Genomic DNA, 17,365 nt, shown 5'->3' on the forward strand with positions numbered 1-17,365 from the left:
AGTGTTGATGGCAATAGCAAGAACCTAGAAATAATTCAAATGTTCAATGACAGAAGAGATCAATTGTGTATTTTTATGCAAAAGATGAATATATTATCAAAAGCAAATGAATCACAGCTACATCTATCAAAGTGAACAGATCAAAGACAGTATAATCCCATTTATATACAAGGCTGAAAACATGCAAACCTAGTCAATATGTTATTTGGAGCTATATATATAGGTAGTATAGCCATGAAAAAGAGCAAATAAGTGATTCACACAACATGTAGGAGAATGATTACCTTGGAGGGTGAGGAAAAGTTTGTGATCTAGGTGGGATAGAGCAAACCCCAAAAAGACTGATAATGTTCAGATTCTTCAGCTTTTTGGCAGTGAGAATGCAAGTGTTGTTGGTTTTGTTGTAATCTCTAATCTATGCATGCATATTATATCCACTTTTTGCTAGATTTCCTAGTAAAAACATAAAATACACAGATACGTAGTCTCCATTTCAGATCTACTGAATCAGAATCTCAGGTTATGGGATCGAGGCAGTATTTTCCATAAGTTCTCCAGAGGAATTCTGATGCACTTTCTGGTTAAGAGCATTCACCTACACACGCACACACTACAATACCTATCAAAATCCAGATAAAAGCAGCTTAAAATATAAGTCAAGGTCAAGCAATCCCAAAAGAGTTATAAAAACAAAAAGTCAGCCCAGGAAAGTATATAGAAAGGAAAGTCTCCTTTGGTTCTTTGATGACAAGGTAGAGGCTGAGGTGTAAGCCTGAGAGCATTAGTTGTTTTTGTGCCACCTCCAATCTCCCTCATCAACTTACCTGAGACCTGACCTGCTAGACTCCCTAGTAGCATGAGCCTGAGATGATCTCTGTCAAGAACCTGGTCACAGAGCACGCTCTGGTCCTGGTCTTGCTACAAAGACAGAAGCATGATGTGGTGGAAAGTACCCTTGTCTAGGACTCATCACAGCAGGTATTTAGACCCAGACTCACATGTACATGTTGTGTGATGTTGGGCAAGTCACTCACCCTCTCTGAGCACTAATTTTCTTCTCTGCCCTGCCTCTCTCATTGAAATCCAATGAGATAGTGTAGGTGGGAGTGCTTTGCGAAGTGAAAAATCTACCCTGAATGTCCAATAAGCCCATTGCCATTTCAGTTATTACTTCTTCCTAAAAGCCAGGAACATAGGCTTTCAATTCTGAGTCAGTCGAGTTTTCCAGGTTCAAGACATTGGGAGCCCTAAGATTTGGCTTAGTGAGACATAAAACTAGAGTAGGGCTTACTGCCTCCATATCTCTCTCCAAGAAAGTCAGCACAATTTAACAACTGCCCACTACTTTCTTCTGAGCCTACCTTTCCTAGGCCCTGATAATAAAGAAGGGGACATTCATAAACAGCTCAGGGCCACAGAAAGCATCACACCAAGCAAACATGTCACTTGAGTATTTATGAACGGCTTTGAAACAAACATTTAAGCCAGTTCTACAATACCTTTCAAATTAGGATTGCCAGATTTGGCAGTAAAAATAAAAATGCAGGACACACAATTACATTTGAATTGTTTTGTATAATTGGAATAGTTTTTAGTTTAAGTGTGTTCCAACTATTGCATGAGAAACACTTATACTAAAAAATCATTTGCTGTTCATCTGAAATTCAAATTTAATGAGGTATCTTGTATTTTATCTTGCAACCCCATTTCAAATACCAATCAGCACTTTCTCTTATGGGGAAATCTGCATGGAGGAGAGTTATGAAACCCTACTTTTATTACTTGTTAAAGAATAAAGGGTTGGGCTGAACTTGAGATGGGACTTGTCTTCCTCCCTTCCTTGCATGGCCAAAGAAGCCATGGAAAGGCACAGATATTAAAAGCAGGTTTCAAAGGAAACAGAGCAGAACAGGGGTGAAGTCTCATCATTTCAAACAGAAACAGGCATTCCAGCCTGGCCCTGACCCACCCACGACATCACCAGTGGTCTCTCCCTTACCTCTGGGCATCTCCTTAGAATGCTCTGCCTCAGGCCCATCCAGCAAGTCCATCTGGGAGGCCTCCTCAGAGGGAACACGGCGCCAGGACCAGCTCTGGTTCCTGAGGTCATGCAGTGGAGGGGAATATTCCAGCTCACAGGGGAAGTCAAAGCTGCACTCCAGACCTGCAATAATAGCCAAGGATCAGTGGAACAAACCATTTCCCAAATGTGGCTTTTCAGCCCCCTCCACTCCACACTACGAGGCTGGCCTTCATCTCCTCCACACCCTTTGCCCTGTCCAGGGGAGATAAGTTGTCAATACCACAGGGCTCTGTATTGGTGAAAAGGGGCCTAAGAGAATAAAATGCGCCCTTTCTGTAACTCATATTACGGGAGATGTTCTCAGAGAAGGCAGGTAAAAAGCAGAGCTAACTAACAGGTTGAATGGTGGGAAGCTCTGCATCTTGTGAAGTTACCTGAAGACACAGAGAGGGCCTGAGGGTGAGTGGGCAGAGCCTGCACAAGCAACACACGAGGCCTGAGTCCAAGTCTGGCGCTGCTTTTACCAGCCCGGTGACTCTAAGCAAGAAAACTCACCTCTCTGTCCATTAATTCCCTCACCTGTACATTGGGCTGATAATTACCACTCAAGTTGGCTGTAAGAACTGGTGGTAAAACACACTCTCTACAAATACCTAATGTATGTGGGGCTTACAACCTAGATGATGGGTCAGAGTAAACAGGCAACCTACAGAATGGGAGAAAACGTTTGCAATCTATCCACCCGACAAAGGGCTAATATCCAGAATCTACAAAGAGCTTAAACAAATTTATAAGAAAAACAAACAAACAACCCCATCAAAAAGTGGGCAAAGGATACGAACAGACATTTCTCAAAAGAAGAGTTATGTGGCCAACAAACATATGAAAAAAAGCTCATCATCACGGGTCATTAGAGAAATGCAAATCAAAACCACAATGAGATACCATCTCACACCAGTTAGAATGGTGATCATTAAAAAGGAAACAACAGATGCTGGTGAGGCTGTGGAGAAATAGAAATAGAAACGCTTTTACACTGTTGGTGGGAGTGTAAATTAGTCCAACCATTGTGGAAGACAGGGTGGTGATTCCTCAAGGATCTAGAACCAGAAATACCACTTGACCCAGCAATCCCATTACTGGGTATATACCCAAAGGTTTATAAATTATTCTACTATAAAGGCACATGCCTACGTATGTTTATTGCAGCACTGTTCACAATAGCAAAGACTTGGAACCAACCCAAATGCCCATCAATGATAGACTGGATAAAGAAAATGTGGCAAATGTACACCATGGAATATTATGCAGCTTTAAAAAACGATGAGTTCATGTCCTTTGCAGGGACATGGATGAAGCTGGAAACCATCATTCTCAGCAAAGTAACACAGGAACAGAAAACCAAACACCGCATGTTCTCACTCATAAGTGGGAGGTGAACAATGAGAACATGTGGACACAGGGAGAGAAACATCACACACCACGGCCTGTCGGGGGGTGGGGGGATAGGGGAGGGAGAGCATTAGGAGAAATACCTAATGCAGATGACAGCTTGATGGGTACAGCAAACCACCATGGCATGTGTATACCTATGTAACAAACCTGCATGTTCTGCACATGTATCCCAGAACTTAAAGTATTTAAAAAAAAATAAAAAAAGAACTCCAGATGGTCTGGGAACTTCAGGACGTTTTGCAGAGGAAGATAAGGCCTGCACAAAACCAGAGCAAACCAGAACCAGTGGCCCCTGTCACCTTTAGATCATTAGCATATCATTATAATGCGAAAGTTCCCTCCCATAGAAGAGAATCACTGCCACTTTCTGCACACGTGTCATATGAAGAGCATGTTCTTGATCTGCACCTGCGTGTCTGAAGTTTTTCCCCACACAAGCTTACACAGCCTCTGACCCACGTCTAACCCTGTAACATTTCCCAGCTTCCCACTGCTCTGGGAGAAGCTGTCTTTAGAGCAAGTGCTCTCTCCTTTTCCATGCCTGGCCAGAAATAAAACCTGCCTGCCCTTTTCCTTAAAAAAAGAAAAAAGAAAAAATACATAAATTAAAACAATTAAAAACCTTAGGTGACAGGTTGATAGGTACAGCAAACCACCACGGCACACATATACCTATGTAACAAATCTACATGTTCTATGCTTGTACCCCAGAACTTAAAGTAAAATTTAAAAAAAAGATAATAATACAAAAAATGTCCTGCCTATAAAAAAATGGACCTGGTCCATATTGGATGCCCTGAAAAATGCTAGCCAGACCCTGTCCTTTCTGATTGATTAGAGAAAGGCCACAGGGAACTGGAGTTTCCTCATAGCCTGCCTTGCCAGCCCTATAATCTACCCTTCAATCTCCTGTCCAGAGAAGAGGGCCAAGGTGATGACAGCGCATCAGGGTTTATTTTCTCTTGGGGAGTGACTGGGGAGGGTCACTGGTAAGGAGAGAGAGAAAAGGGAGGCAGGAAGGGCCCATGTCCTGGGATGTTTTGTACTTTGTTGAGCTTCCCTAGGCAGACTCTTTCTGTCCAATGATTCCACATTTGCCCCACTTTTAGGGTACATGAGCCACTCAGCTTTTCTTCCCCTTCCCTGTTCATTGTCTACTCTACAAAGTGGCTGAAGAACTTTGCACATGGTGGGCTCTCAAAGGTGGCTTATGGATTAATGGAAGACGCCAAGACACAAAGTGTTCAACCACCTCTTACTTCATCCTCTCCCCAAAGCCATGGGAATAAGAAAAAAAGGGATAATGTGATAGATATTGGACAATCTGAGGAATTCAGTTTGAGTCCAGGCTTGTCCAGTTACCTCTCATGTGTGAATTTTGGTTTTCTCATCTGCAAAACAAAGGACTTATAGACTAGAAGATTCCAGGAACAAGCACCTGGTGAAACCTGGGCTGCAGCTCCATCTCTGCCACCGATTTGCTGGTGACCTTGAATAAGTCACTTAACCTCTCCGGGCCTCAAGTTCCTCAAATATAAAATCTAGACCAGATATTTTCTCAAGTTCCCATTTGATTTGGCTTTTTAAAGATTCCAAAGTCCTTGGCCTCAGTAGAGTTATAATAGCTATTTTGATAATTCAATCTTTGTGACAGTGCTAATGGGTGCTATGTCCCAATTAGCATTTGTGCATTTTAACAGCTGCTTCTGAGGCTACTACTACCCCAATCTCCAAGACAAGTCTGGTGTTGGAAATTTCAGAATACAGTGGGGGCAGATTCTAAGGCAGGCAGCTGGTCACTGGATTGTCTTCCAATGGGTGTCCACACCCATAGACAGCTGGCCCTGCTGCAGAGTTGGGAGCAAAATATTCATGTTAACACTAACCAAACTATTTAAGTGTAGGAGAAAAGAAAAAAAATCCTTCAATTACACTTCTATTGAGTGTCTTTCTGCTCCTCAGCTGCTTTCCAGGAGCTGCCATCCTTCTGGCCCTAAGGTGAATACTCCTTGCCCTTTCACGATTCAGACAACTTGCTTTCATAGTGACAAGCTGAAAAGGGTAGCTCTCACTTTAGGTTGATAGGCCACTTGCTCTACAGTTGGTGTCCAGGAACCACAGGCTGCCTTAATCTTCAAGATGTATTTGAAGACACCTGGTTTTCATAGCAGACTACAAAGAGGAAACTGGTCCAACACTTTGTACTTTGCAACACCAAAGTGACATAGGAAGGATTAGCTATGAAACCTGACTAATAAGGAGAGGCGTAGCCATGAAATGTAACTCCTCCGGGGAGGGTCAAAAAGACACATCCACATTGGTGGATGTTCATGTCAGAGGAAGGGAGAGAAAGCCCCCAGCCACTCCCATCCCACATTGACAATTATCTGTGCCTTTCCCAAAGATTCAACTTCTGCAGCCATCCTCTATCTTGATTTTTCTCCTCCAATGAAAGATGACCTATTTCTATTCAAGACAGAGGTGAGGTGTGCCAACTGTCTGAGTTGTGTCCTGCCTGGCAAATGTGCCCTACATGTGTATTCAACAAACAGACAGTGGAATATACAATCCCAGCACTAAGCCTATTAATTCTGGGATCTTTGAACTCTGGAGAGTTTAAGTGTGATAACTGGCTGTGTTTGGGCCAGATCCTGCCTAGTAAAACAGGCTATGCAAATGTACCGATTACCAAATGAGTTCCTTCTGTAATTCTCAGTCCGCAGCAACCTCCTTTTAGCTGTTAAAGCTGTACTTTCTAGCTTTAAATAGGAATGGAGTTAATATTACTACTCATTTGGGTGAAACTGAATTGGGCTTTTCTACATTCTGATTTAATTTCTTATAAAATGTGGACACAGGTTTTTCTCTCTCAAACTAGCCTCAGTGCCTCTTGGGCAATAATACCTTGGGACTTGTCTAAAACACCAGGTTAAATCTTATTTTCCTTGGGTCTTTTCCGAGGTTCTAGACCTAGTGTGCTTCTTGAATCTCTCTCCTTCACCCTCTTCCGACTCAGTGCCTGTTAGGTAGAGACTGTAGAATCTACTTTACGGGAGGGATTCAGAGGGGTGGAGGGCTTCAGCACAGTGCTGAACCTTAAGCAACCCAACCACAGAGGCAGGTCCACACCCACCCAGGGATAAGGGTGGGAAACTACATTCACTCAGCCCCTTCTGGTGGTCTTCCAGGCACTGTCCTGGGTGTTTTCCTTCCATCACTGTACCTCATCTTCAGAACAACACTGAGAAGTGGTTGGTTTCTTCTTCTCTCTATAGGTGAGGAAGCTGAGGCTTAAAGTTTTCTTGCCCCCACATCAGAGGACTACCCCAAGGCAGACCCAGAGAGTGACCTAGAACTGGATAATGCGGAATATCCAGTGTTGTTCGTCTCTCTCCCACAGCTTCAGAATCTCAATTTAGCGCTGAAGATTAAATTACACAATAGATGAGAAACCCATGAAGTGTTTTATCTTGGTTATTCTCAGACCCAAAGCCTGTAAACTTTACATATCTGAAAAGGCTTCTCCATGAGAGGGGACAGATCTATATTTTCTCAATGTCAGGCCCATTTTGCAGAATGATTGTGACCTTCAGGAGGATCCAGAGATCTTGACCTTCTTTGTTTTGACCCAAGAGAATCTGACCATTGAAAAAGAGTGTTGAGAAAAAGACACACTTTCCAGGACCTGCCAATCACATACGTGAAATCACTGCCACCTACTTTCTTGTTGTTTCCATCATGGAAGAGAGGTAAGGTAATGGAACCTTCTGGAAAAGATCTGCCAGCTGAGAGGAGCGTCAAGTGCTGTGAAGGGAAAGGGCTCTAGCAGAGCAGGGAGGATGGTTCTGGGCTTGGTCCTGCACAGAGCAGCTGAGACCCCAGCAGGTCCATTTCTGTCTCTAGGCCTGTTTCTCTGCATTTGAAAGATGAAAGAAATGAAGTATGTATCCTCCATGGTGCCCTTCATCTCTGAAGGTCAGTGATTCTATAGGCTTACCCTGGGCCGACACAACCAAACCTACAGACCATTCAGCCTGCCTCTGCTGAGGAGCTGCTGCCCCTAAACAGGGACTTGTTGTCATCCCAAGGGACAGATTTCCTACGGAAGGAGGTTGAATATACATCACACTCAATGGGGACTTGGTTTCCCTCTAGATTCTCAAAGAATTAAAAAGGAAAGCTTGGCCGGGCGCAGTGGCTCACACTTGTAATCCCAGCACTTTGGGAGGCCCAGGCAGGCGGATCACCTGAGGTCGGGAGTTGGAGATCAGCCTGACCAAAATGGAGAAACCCTGTCTCTACTGAGAACATAAAATTAGCCAGGTGTGGTAGCGCATGCTTGTAATCCCAGCTACTCGGGAGGCTGAGGCAGGAGAATCTCTTGAACCCGGGAGGCTGAGGTTGCAGTGAGCCGAGACCCCCACCATTGCACTCCAGCCTGGGCAACAAGAGCAAAACTCCGTCTCAAAAAAAAAGGAAAGCTCGTGTAAGTTTTGCACATAATGGTTGCAGGATGAACAAGTGAGTATGTGTGCACATACCTGCACATGTGTGTGTGTGTTCATACATTTTTATCATTTGATACTCACTTCCTGAAATCTCCCAGTGCATGAATCACATGTTAAAGACTGAATTCATTAACAGTTAGCTTCTAGACATTGTTTTAGTATGAAGCACAGCCACTGAGAAGAATGTTATGGTAACTATCAGAAAACCACAGGGGTGACCCTGCCTGAAGACATACCCAGTCTCCCTTATCAAAACCCCCTGGCTGTAGAAGAGTTGTCAATGACCACCCACCTTGAACACTCTGAACCTGAGGGTGGAAATGTAGCCTCTAGGAATGTGTGAGACTCCCAAAGCAGTCAAGCCCAAGGCCTGTGCCTAGGAAGCCCAGCATTTGTTACTCAGGCAGAGATGGGGGCCTTCCAACCAGGGCCATGTGCCAGGCCGAGACACTCAAGGAGACTGCATGTAGGTTCCAGCTATTCTCCATAACACCACAAAAGGGGAATAGGGAGCTTGGTGCATTTTGAACACTTGGGTCTCCTCTTGAGTGGGCTCAGAATATCAAACAATCCTCCTTTGTATCCAGACTGATGTCAGATTTCCCCAGAATCCCTTGGAGCAAGGCCCTTTATGCCTCCTTAACCTGAGCCTGCTAACCAAGAGACTAGTTTCCTAAATCCTATTAGTTTTCTAAATCACCTTGGGTCAGTTTCAAGGTAGGGGGCCAGCAGCTCCAGTTAGTTTTAAAGACATCCCCTCCAACATTGCCCAGTTTCCAAGTGAATGTAGGGTGGCAGGGCCTTGAAGGGCAGCCCCCCAGGGCAGGTCCACATCAGCCCCTTGGATGAGGCCTCGCAGCCTCAGGTCACTATGAGCTTTGGAAACAAATACTGCAGAATGAAAAGAAAAGTCATAAAAAAGAGAAGAATGCCATGCCCATCAATTCCATGACACTTCATCTTTCTTGATTTTGTCTCTTATTATGAAGTAAAGCTGGAGGTCTTACTTACTTTCTTGTTCCTGGCAACGCATGCTGTAGTATGTATAGAAGAGCCCTGACCCCTATGGAGAGGACTTCTGTGAAGGTGTGTGGGAAGTGTATTTATAAGTAATAACACTCGCCAAGGGCTCACTGGGGCTTGTCACCATGCCAGGTACCTGACATGATCATCTTCTTTAATCCCTATGAAGTAGGCGGGATTCTTATCTCCACTCAACAGATGAAAGCATTGGAGCTCAGAGAAGTGAAGTCACATCTGATGTTACTCAGATAGGAAGGGACTCGGTGGTCTTTTACCGATGTGCTTCCTTCCTGTGAGTCCTGAGGCCCTTTCAGTAGGTCACAAACAGGATTGCCAATAGAAAAGGCAGCAGACATAGCTCACCTCATGCAGAGACACAGACATGGACATGTCTGTGGCTGCAGTGAGGCAGGAAACAATGTACGAGCTCCACAAGTGAGGCAGAGCTGATAACGTCTGACTCTGCAAGTATCACCTAAAGGCAATGCCAACCTTACTGTGGTGCCACAAAATACTAAAGAAATGGTCATGGTCATATGCCATCACCTCCTTCATACTGACAATTGAAATACTATTTCTCAGGATGGACAGGAGGCTGTGCTCAAAAAATGGCATGATAAGCAAATTCTGAATCAGCCAATGTGTTGATTTAGAATGCCAATACTCTTCTGGATGGCCGCACTTCATACTACAACAATGTATGAGCTCTGCAAGTGAGGCAGGAAAGGACCTGGGCCCAGAGAGGGACAGGCAGGGCAAAGCTGGGGGCAGGACAGGAGCCAGAGTGTCTTTGCTGTCTTGAAAGCTCTGATACGACCTATAAAGTTGGGCCTGTGATGCCCTAGGTGAGGACTGAGTCAGAGGACACATCACCAAGATCTAAGTCTGACTCTCATTGGGTATATGGCTCAAGAAGCCAAAACCACAAGTGCAATAAAGCCCAGGGCTTAAAGTTCCCATCTAGGTTTCTTGATTGTATTAGTCTATTCTCATGCTGCTAACAAAGACATACCTAAGACTGGGTAATTTATAAAGAAAAAGAGGCTTCACGAACTCACAATTCCACATGGCTGGGGAAGCCTCACAATCATAGCAGAAAGTGAAAGAGGAGAAATGCACATCTCACATGGCAGCAGGCAAGAGAGTGTGTGCAGGGGAACTGTCCTTTATAAAACCATCAGATCTCATGAGACTTACTCACTATCATGAGAACAGCACAGGAAAAACCTGCCCCCATGATTCAATTACCTCCCACCGGATCCCTCCCATGACATGTAGGGATTATGGGAGCTACAATTCAAGATGCGATTTGTATGGGAACACAGTCAAGCCATATCACTGATGTCTTCCAGAATATGTGCTGTGTTTCTTGGGTCTGATTGGGATCCCAGTTTAGAAAATTGAGGGTGGGTGGGCAAAGTTTCTGTGGCCATCAGGATGTATCTGTTTTCAGAAGGGGCCTATAAGAGTTCATTTAACTGAATACTTGGTCAATGGGATCTGCATCTGAAAACGGAATTATCAGGTTTGCCACTCACTTAAAATGACAATATGATTGTGATTTTGTGTTGGGGTTATTTTCCCGCTAAAAATGCTTTCCTGTCTCCAGTTATCTTGACTTGATGTCTAACTACTGGGATACGGAGCCTGACGCCGGGCCTGACTGTCCTCACTTGTTGAATGGTGATGTCTGTGATACCAATCAGTCGTACAATCTTTCCCCGTACGTCTATGGCCATATGTCTTATGCATCAAGTGACCTTAATATCATCATGATTGATTCACAGGAATAGAGCACAAGACTTGAGATTCGACTCCAATTCTGCCATTGTCAGCTCTGTAATACGGGACACTGTTTTGTGCTAAGCCTCAGTCAGGTCATCTCGGTGAGAAGCTGAAAGGGCTTCAGATGATGAGGCGTGTGCTTAGAGTGGAGAATTCCCAAAGCACACTGGCTGATTCCAAATTTGCACAACCATGCCTTTTGTGAACACACTTCCTGTTACTCCTGAGAAAGAGTATTCCAATTGTCAGTCTGAAGCAGGTGATGGCACATGACCATGACCATTTCTTTAGTATTTTGTTGTACCAAAGTAAGGCTGGCACTGCCTTTAGGTGATATTTGCAGTCAGAGGCTGTTAGAATTTTAAGCAACATTTGAGGTCAACCATTTCTCCATTGGAGAGGTGAAAAAAACAAGACCCAGGGAAGGGAAAATACTGACTTAGGGCCATGCCACTGATTAATGAGTCCTTCACACACAGTGTGGAGGGCATTTCTCCTGGCTGCAGAAGTCTTTCTGAATGTCACCTCTTTGGGGAGCACCAGACGGGAGCTGGGCAGAAGTACTGAACCACCACCTGTCATGCATCCTCAGGCTTTACTTACTGGCCCCTCCAGCTGAAGCTGGTTTTCTTCATGGCACAGGAAAATGCCAATGTATTCCTGACAAGCCTGGTTAAGTGTCTTCAGTAAAGAACCATATGAAACATCATGCATACATGGCAATTATCTTGCAGCTGGCCTTTAGAGAGATCTACACGTAACGCTACACTTCATTAAATGGAACCCCAGAAATTAGCATTCTTAAAACACTGTCAGTCCTTAAAGATTGTACCCAGCTCAAGGGAACTCTCTCAGTGGCCACTAATCCTGAGGCACAGGGAGGGTCTTCTTTGCTCAAGGGATTCATCAGAATGTCCCAGCTGTAGGCCTTCAGAGTCATGAGGGACCTTGGAGACCTCTGAGAGGAAGGAAAAAGCTGGAGAATGATGGGGATCAGGAAAGAATGCACAGCGGCTGGTTGCAAGGCTAGTACTAAAATTCTGTTTCTAATCCTGATTGCTATTATTATAATTATTCAAAGCTGTGCCTGACAAATAGACAAAATAATACCTTAAATAAGTAGAAAAATTCTGAAAAATCCACACTATTTTTTTCTGGAATAAATTAGCAAAACCATATATGGCTAGGTTTCAAATATCTCCCAATGATCAGATGGCTCAACTCACCTCCAATAAAGCTTTTTGGGTTGTCTCCTCCTGCATGTACTCTTCTGCCAACAAAATGCTTTTTGATGGTTGCCGGAAGCTCCCTGCTGGTGAGCATGTCTGTTCTCAGGCCAGGAGCCACAGTGAGAACAGGGTGAGGGAAAGCATGGGGCCAGAAGCAAAGGGGAAAGTTCACTAGAGAATTCTTAGGAAGCCTCCCAGCTCCAGGCCCATCAGCCTTGTGCTTGGGGCAATTCATTTAACCACTTGAGTCTCGGTTTTCTCATGGATAAACCAGGGAGAATTATCACACTAATTCTGCTGATAAAAATAATATAAATACCAGTAATCCCAGGACTTTGAGAAGCCGAGGCGGACAGATCACTTGAGGTCAGGAGTTTGAGATCAGCCTGGCCAACATAGTGAAACCCCGTCTCTACTAAAAATACAAAAATTAGCCAAGCATAGTGGCGGGCGCCTGTAATCTCAGCTACTCAGGAGGCTGAGGTAGGAGAATCACTTGAACTTGGGAGGTGGAGGTTGCAGTGAGCCAAGACTGTGCCACTACACTCCAGCCTGGGTGCCAGAGTGAGATTCCGTCTCAAAAACAAAGAAAAGAAAAAAACATATATCTGCTGTGAAGATCATATGAGGTAATGAATGTGGCCATGCTTTAGAAACCCTGAGATACCATATATTAATAGATGGATGTTCTCACCATCTTGGCCCTGTGATGCAGACATAGCACTGTGTCTTCTTCCTGTGCCTCAGATCTACCACCAGGAACCTGGGGATGAACTGACCTGACCTGACCTTGGAGAACCCAGGGAGAAGCAGGCTAGAACAGAGATTCTTCTGTCCTTGCCCTATTTTATATCAACCTCTCAGGGGGATGGGAGAGGCACCAGGGTATCTGGGGAGGCATTGCATGGAGTAACTAGAAGCACAGATCCTGCATGAGGTCAGACTCCCAAGTTGGAAATTTGGCTGTCCCATTACTAGCTCCACATGTCAGAGAAAATTATTTAATCTTTTTGTGCCTCAATTTTTTCAACTGCAAAGTAAGAATTAAAGCAGGGACCACCTCCTGGAATTGTGAGGAGGGTGAAATGCAATAGTGTACGTTGAGTGCCCTGTGTGGTGACTTGCACACAGTTTGGCCTTATTTAATGATGAGTGTCATTGCTGTTACTCATTTTTTTTTTCCTTTTTTTTTTTTTTTTTTTGAGACGGAGTCTCACTCTATTGCCCAGGCTGGAGTGCAGTGGCGCAATCTTAGTTCACTGCAAACTCCATCTTCCGGGTTGAGACCATTCTCCTGCCTCAGCCTCCCAAGTAGCTGGGACTACAGGTGCCTGCCACCACGCCCCACTAATTTTTTGTATTTTTAATAGAGATGGGGTTTCACCATGTTAGCCAGGATGGTCTCGATCTCCTGACCTTGTGATCTGCCCACCTCGGCCTCCCGAAGTGCTGGGATTACAGGCGTGAGCCACCGTGCCTGGCCATTGCTGTTACTCTTTAAGTGTCTCCAGGAGTCAGCAATGGCAGAGAGGATATAAGAGGGAGCATATCCAGCACAGCAGGAAGAAAACTTTGTTTCAAGCCCTGTTGCAGTTGGAAGCGTAAAAGGAAAAGGGGTGATGGAGAAACGTGCGCTCCTCTCTCAAACTTTCCTTTGTGATGGCTGATTGAGCTTGCCTGTGGAAGACCTCAAGTGAGATGACCTGGGTTCTAGCTCTGGCTCTGTGATATAACTTCACACAAGTCACTTAAGGTTTCCAGACCTCAGTGTCCTCATCTGTAAAATGGAGTGGGGGAATAAAATGATTCTCCGGTCTCTTCCATCTCTACCATGCTAAGAATAATTGCCCCTTTGGGCAGGTGGCCAAAATAAGCTGCCTAACTTCACTCTAGCCAGCTGGTCAGTAGAAACCCAGGGGGCCTGACTTCCAGCCCAGGCTCAGACGATTAGGGACTGTGGCTCCCCTTTGCTGGATTATCTCCTTAAGGGGTACTTGGCTCACCAGTCACCTTCCTTATTAATCCACCAGCTGCCATCAACATCTGGTCACTTGCTTCATAACACTAAGTACCCAACCGGGTCCCTACCCGCTCTGCCCACAACCACTGTTCATTTGTCATAGAGCCCCAGAACTTGAAATCATTCACTTCCTTTTCACCAGCCTGCTCCCTGGAATGCATCTTGGGAACCAATCACCCAATTCAAGACATCTGTTTAGCTCACTTATAATCAAGCTGCAGAGAAGAAGGGCCAAGTCTCCTTCCATCAATCAATTACATGAACACAGCCTCAGATGGCAGTGTGTGCGCACACGTGCACACTGCAGTGGGAGATACACACGGGAAGTTCAATTCTTATTTCTCTTATCTGTGACCAATACCATGTTACAGATAGAAAAACAGGGCTCTGCTCTTAATCACAGAACAGAAAATTGAAAATAAATTCTGAAGTTAACTAGCTCAGCTTCTTCATTTTATAGATGGGAAAATTAAGGCTCAGGAGAGTGAAGGGACTTGGTCAAAGTGGCATGGCCTAGGGTCTGGAGCAGTAAGAGAGTTGAGAACAGAACCCAGATTGGACTTCCAATTCAGTTCTCTGCTTGCAATTTCCAGGAAACACTCATGCAGAATATGTGTATGTGTGTTGGGTAAGAAAGTCTAAAAGAAAGACGCAGGCTACAGAGGGCATAGTGAAATCCTTAGCAGTTTGTAGCATTTTTCAATATGACATCTGTCTAAATGGGCTTATTTCTGAAACCAGAAGGTTGGAGATGAACTCTGAGCAATGGGGCATCCATGACAATACGAGAAGGCCTGGTGGTTAAGGCAGACCTCAGAATATGCAGATGGACCTCCCCACTTACTCTTCTGTCTCTAAAGAGACAGGACTTGCTGAGCGTTAATGTGAACATGGGGTTCCATTCCTCCCTGTTTTCAAACACAGGAAGATACCAGGCTGCCCGAGCACAGACCTTCTACCCTTCAAGGACTCCCAGTCCAGCTGGGGGATGAACTTGCCCATACCTAACTCTAAGAGGCCTCGGGGAAAACAGAACAAGGGAGGCTCTTTGCCTGGGAGGACCGAAGGTTCACAGAAAAAGCAACTGCTGGGCTACATCTTGAAGGATGAAACACTTTCAACAGATATTAAGGGTTTGGCTAGGAAGTTTCCTAAGAACAGAGGAGAAGATAAGGTTATTCTAGGCAGGTGAAGAACTGATATTGCTTAATTTGCTATAGGTGTATAAATTTTGAAGCTGAACTGCATGAATTTAATCCCAGCTCAAATACTAGTGCGATTAAAGGCAAAATGCTTTCAAGTTCCAGAGGGCAAAACTAGGGACTTAAAAGAGTTTTAAGCCAGAGCCTTAAAGCAAATGGAGCCATGCCACCAAAACCCACCTTTTGCTGTGCGCTGGGCACATTCAGATCTGTCATCATGTCCTCACAATAATGCTGTCAGTTGGTAATCCTGATCACTTCCACTTTAAAGATGACATAGAGAACCAAAAGGAGTAGGTAGTGGCTGAAGGTAATAAAACTCACAAGAATCAGAGCTGGGAATTCATTCCATGTCTCAGATCCCCAAGATGAGTTTTCCCCGCTATGGTTCTATGTGTTGCTTTCAGGCAGAGGCTGGAAGACCTTTTGTTGGGATGTTACAGAGGAGATTGATTGATTGATTGATTTACTTTTTGAGATGGAGTTTCGCTCTGTAACCCAGGCTGGAGTGCAATAGTGCAGTCTCAGCTCACAGCAACCTCCACCTCCTGGGTTCAAGCATTTATCCTGCCTCAGCCTCCCAAGTAGCTGGGATTACAGGTGCCTGCCACCACATTCCCAGTTAATTTTTTGTAGTTTTAATAGAGATGGGGTTTCAGCATATTGGCCAGGCTGGTCTGGAACTCCTGACCTCAGGTGATCCACCCGCCTCGGCCTCCCAAAGTGCTGGGATTACAGGCATGAATCACTGCGCCCGGCCCAGACAATATTTAAATAGGCAATGTAGAGGTGAGTTAAAGCCCTAGGATAACCAGACCTAGTTCTCCAGTCCAGTGAACACCCTCACCAGAATCCTGTTTTTTAAGGTGCTCTCCAAGTGACTATGAGGCAACTAGACTGAGTGTGGCCATGTGTTCATCCACACCAGCAAGGCACTGACCCCATACCGAGGCAATCCATGGGGCAGCAAAACTCTGCTGTGCTGATGGAAACCCAAGGTATTCAAGGGATGAGGTGTATAAAGCAACAGACGGGACTGAAATGTGAGAAAATATTTTGTGAGCCCTCTTATTGAGAAGAAAATAAACCCTTGCCTCTATGGTAGAGAGGTTAGGCAGGGGCTCTGACAAGCAGATGGCCTGGGTTTGAATCTCAGCTTTGCCACTAGTCCTGGGGAGATCACTAACCTCTCTAGGCCTCTGTTTCCTCATCCTACAGATGTGGCTATTTGATCAGACCACAGAAGGCCCTGACAGCTCACAATTTCTATGAACTTCTCATAGACCAAATTATTCTAGTCATCTACCCAAATGGGCTGGTTCAAGTCCTGTGAATCGGATGTGTCTTCTGACACAAAGTTTTGCACCTGAGGTTGCTCTCAACAAAACATTTTAAGAGGATTTTCTCTTATTTTTCTCACTCTTGATCAGTCCTTTTCCTGAACACGTTTTGGACACATGTCTTTCTAGGTTGGTTAGAAGTGCTCTGTATACGATATCTCAGATGTCCCACAGCTGTCAAAAGAGAAATTCCTCAGCTCACTCATGTCTGCTGAGTATGCTTTTTTAGGTTAGGAAAAGAAAAAAAACAAGCCTGCTCAAAGTAGTTAAAATCACAGCTTTGAATCCTCAACCAGTCAGTCCAGCCCATCAACTGTTCTCCCCTTAGACACATTTCTTTCCTGAAACTGATTAATATGACTAGAAATGAGAGGGCTGGTGCGAATGTCCCTGCCCTTTAATAAAACAGAGAACTTCAGGGGCTGGAAAGCTGTAAGTTGGGAATTGGGAGACCTCAGTTTGCTCATTTGTCCCTGAACTGCTGAGCAGACATTGCAATTACCTCTAGTGAGTACACAATGAGTACAAAACATGAGAGAAGTACCAGGGGTGCAAAAGGAAACAAGATGTGAATTCCTGGATGTCTAAATGCTTCAAGTCTAGGAAGAGTGATAATGCAGGACCACAAATAACTAAGACACAAGGAAAAGTGTGACATCAGAGGCACCAAGTAGCAAGGAGACACATAAAAATTTTCTCCATGAGAATATGGGGATAAAGTGAGGTCCACAACCTCCCAGACTGTTCTAATTTGGGGCTATAGTGTGGTCACCAGCTGCT

The 17,365-nt window shown here is 44.7% G+C and overlaps 1 protein-coding gene across 1 annotated transcript in view; it reads right to left on the reverse strand.

The window, feature by feature from the left end:
• Nucleotides 1–17,365, reverse strand: part of ALK (ALK receptor tyrosine kinase) — a 767,947-nt gene that overhangs the window by 519,517 nt on the left and 231,065 nt on the right. Inside the window, exon 3 of the mRNA XM_030921204.1 lies at nt 2,000–2,164. Within this exon, the coding sequence (XP_030777064.1) occupies nt 2,000–2,164 (165 nt within the window). The remainder of the gene's footprint in view (nt 1–1,999; nt 2,165–17,365) is intronic.

This window comes from Rhinopithecus roxellana, chromosome 17, assembly GCF_007565055.1.
Source record: "Rhinopithecus roxellana isolate Shanxi Qingling chromosome 17, ASM756505v1, whole genome shotgun sequence".
NCBI classification, from domain to species: domain Eukaryota; kingdom Metazoa; phylum Chordata; class Mammalia; order Primates; family Cercopithecidae; genus Rhinopithecus; species Rhinopithecus roxellana.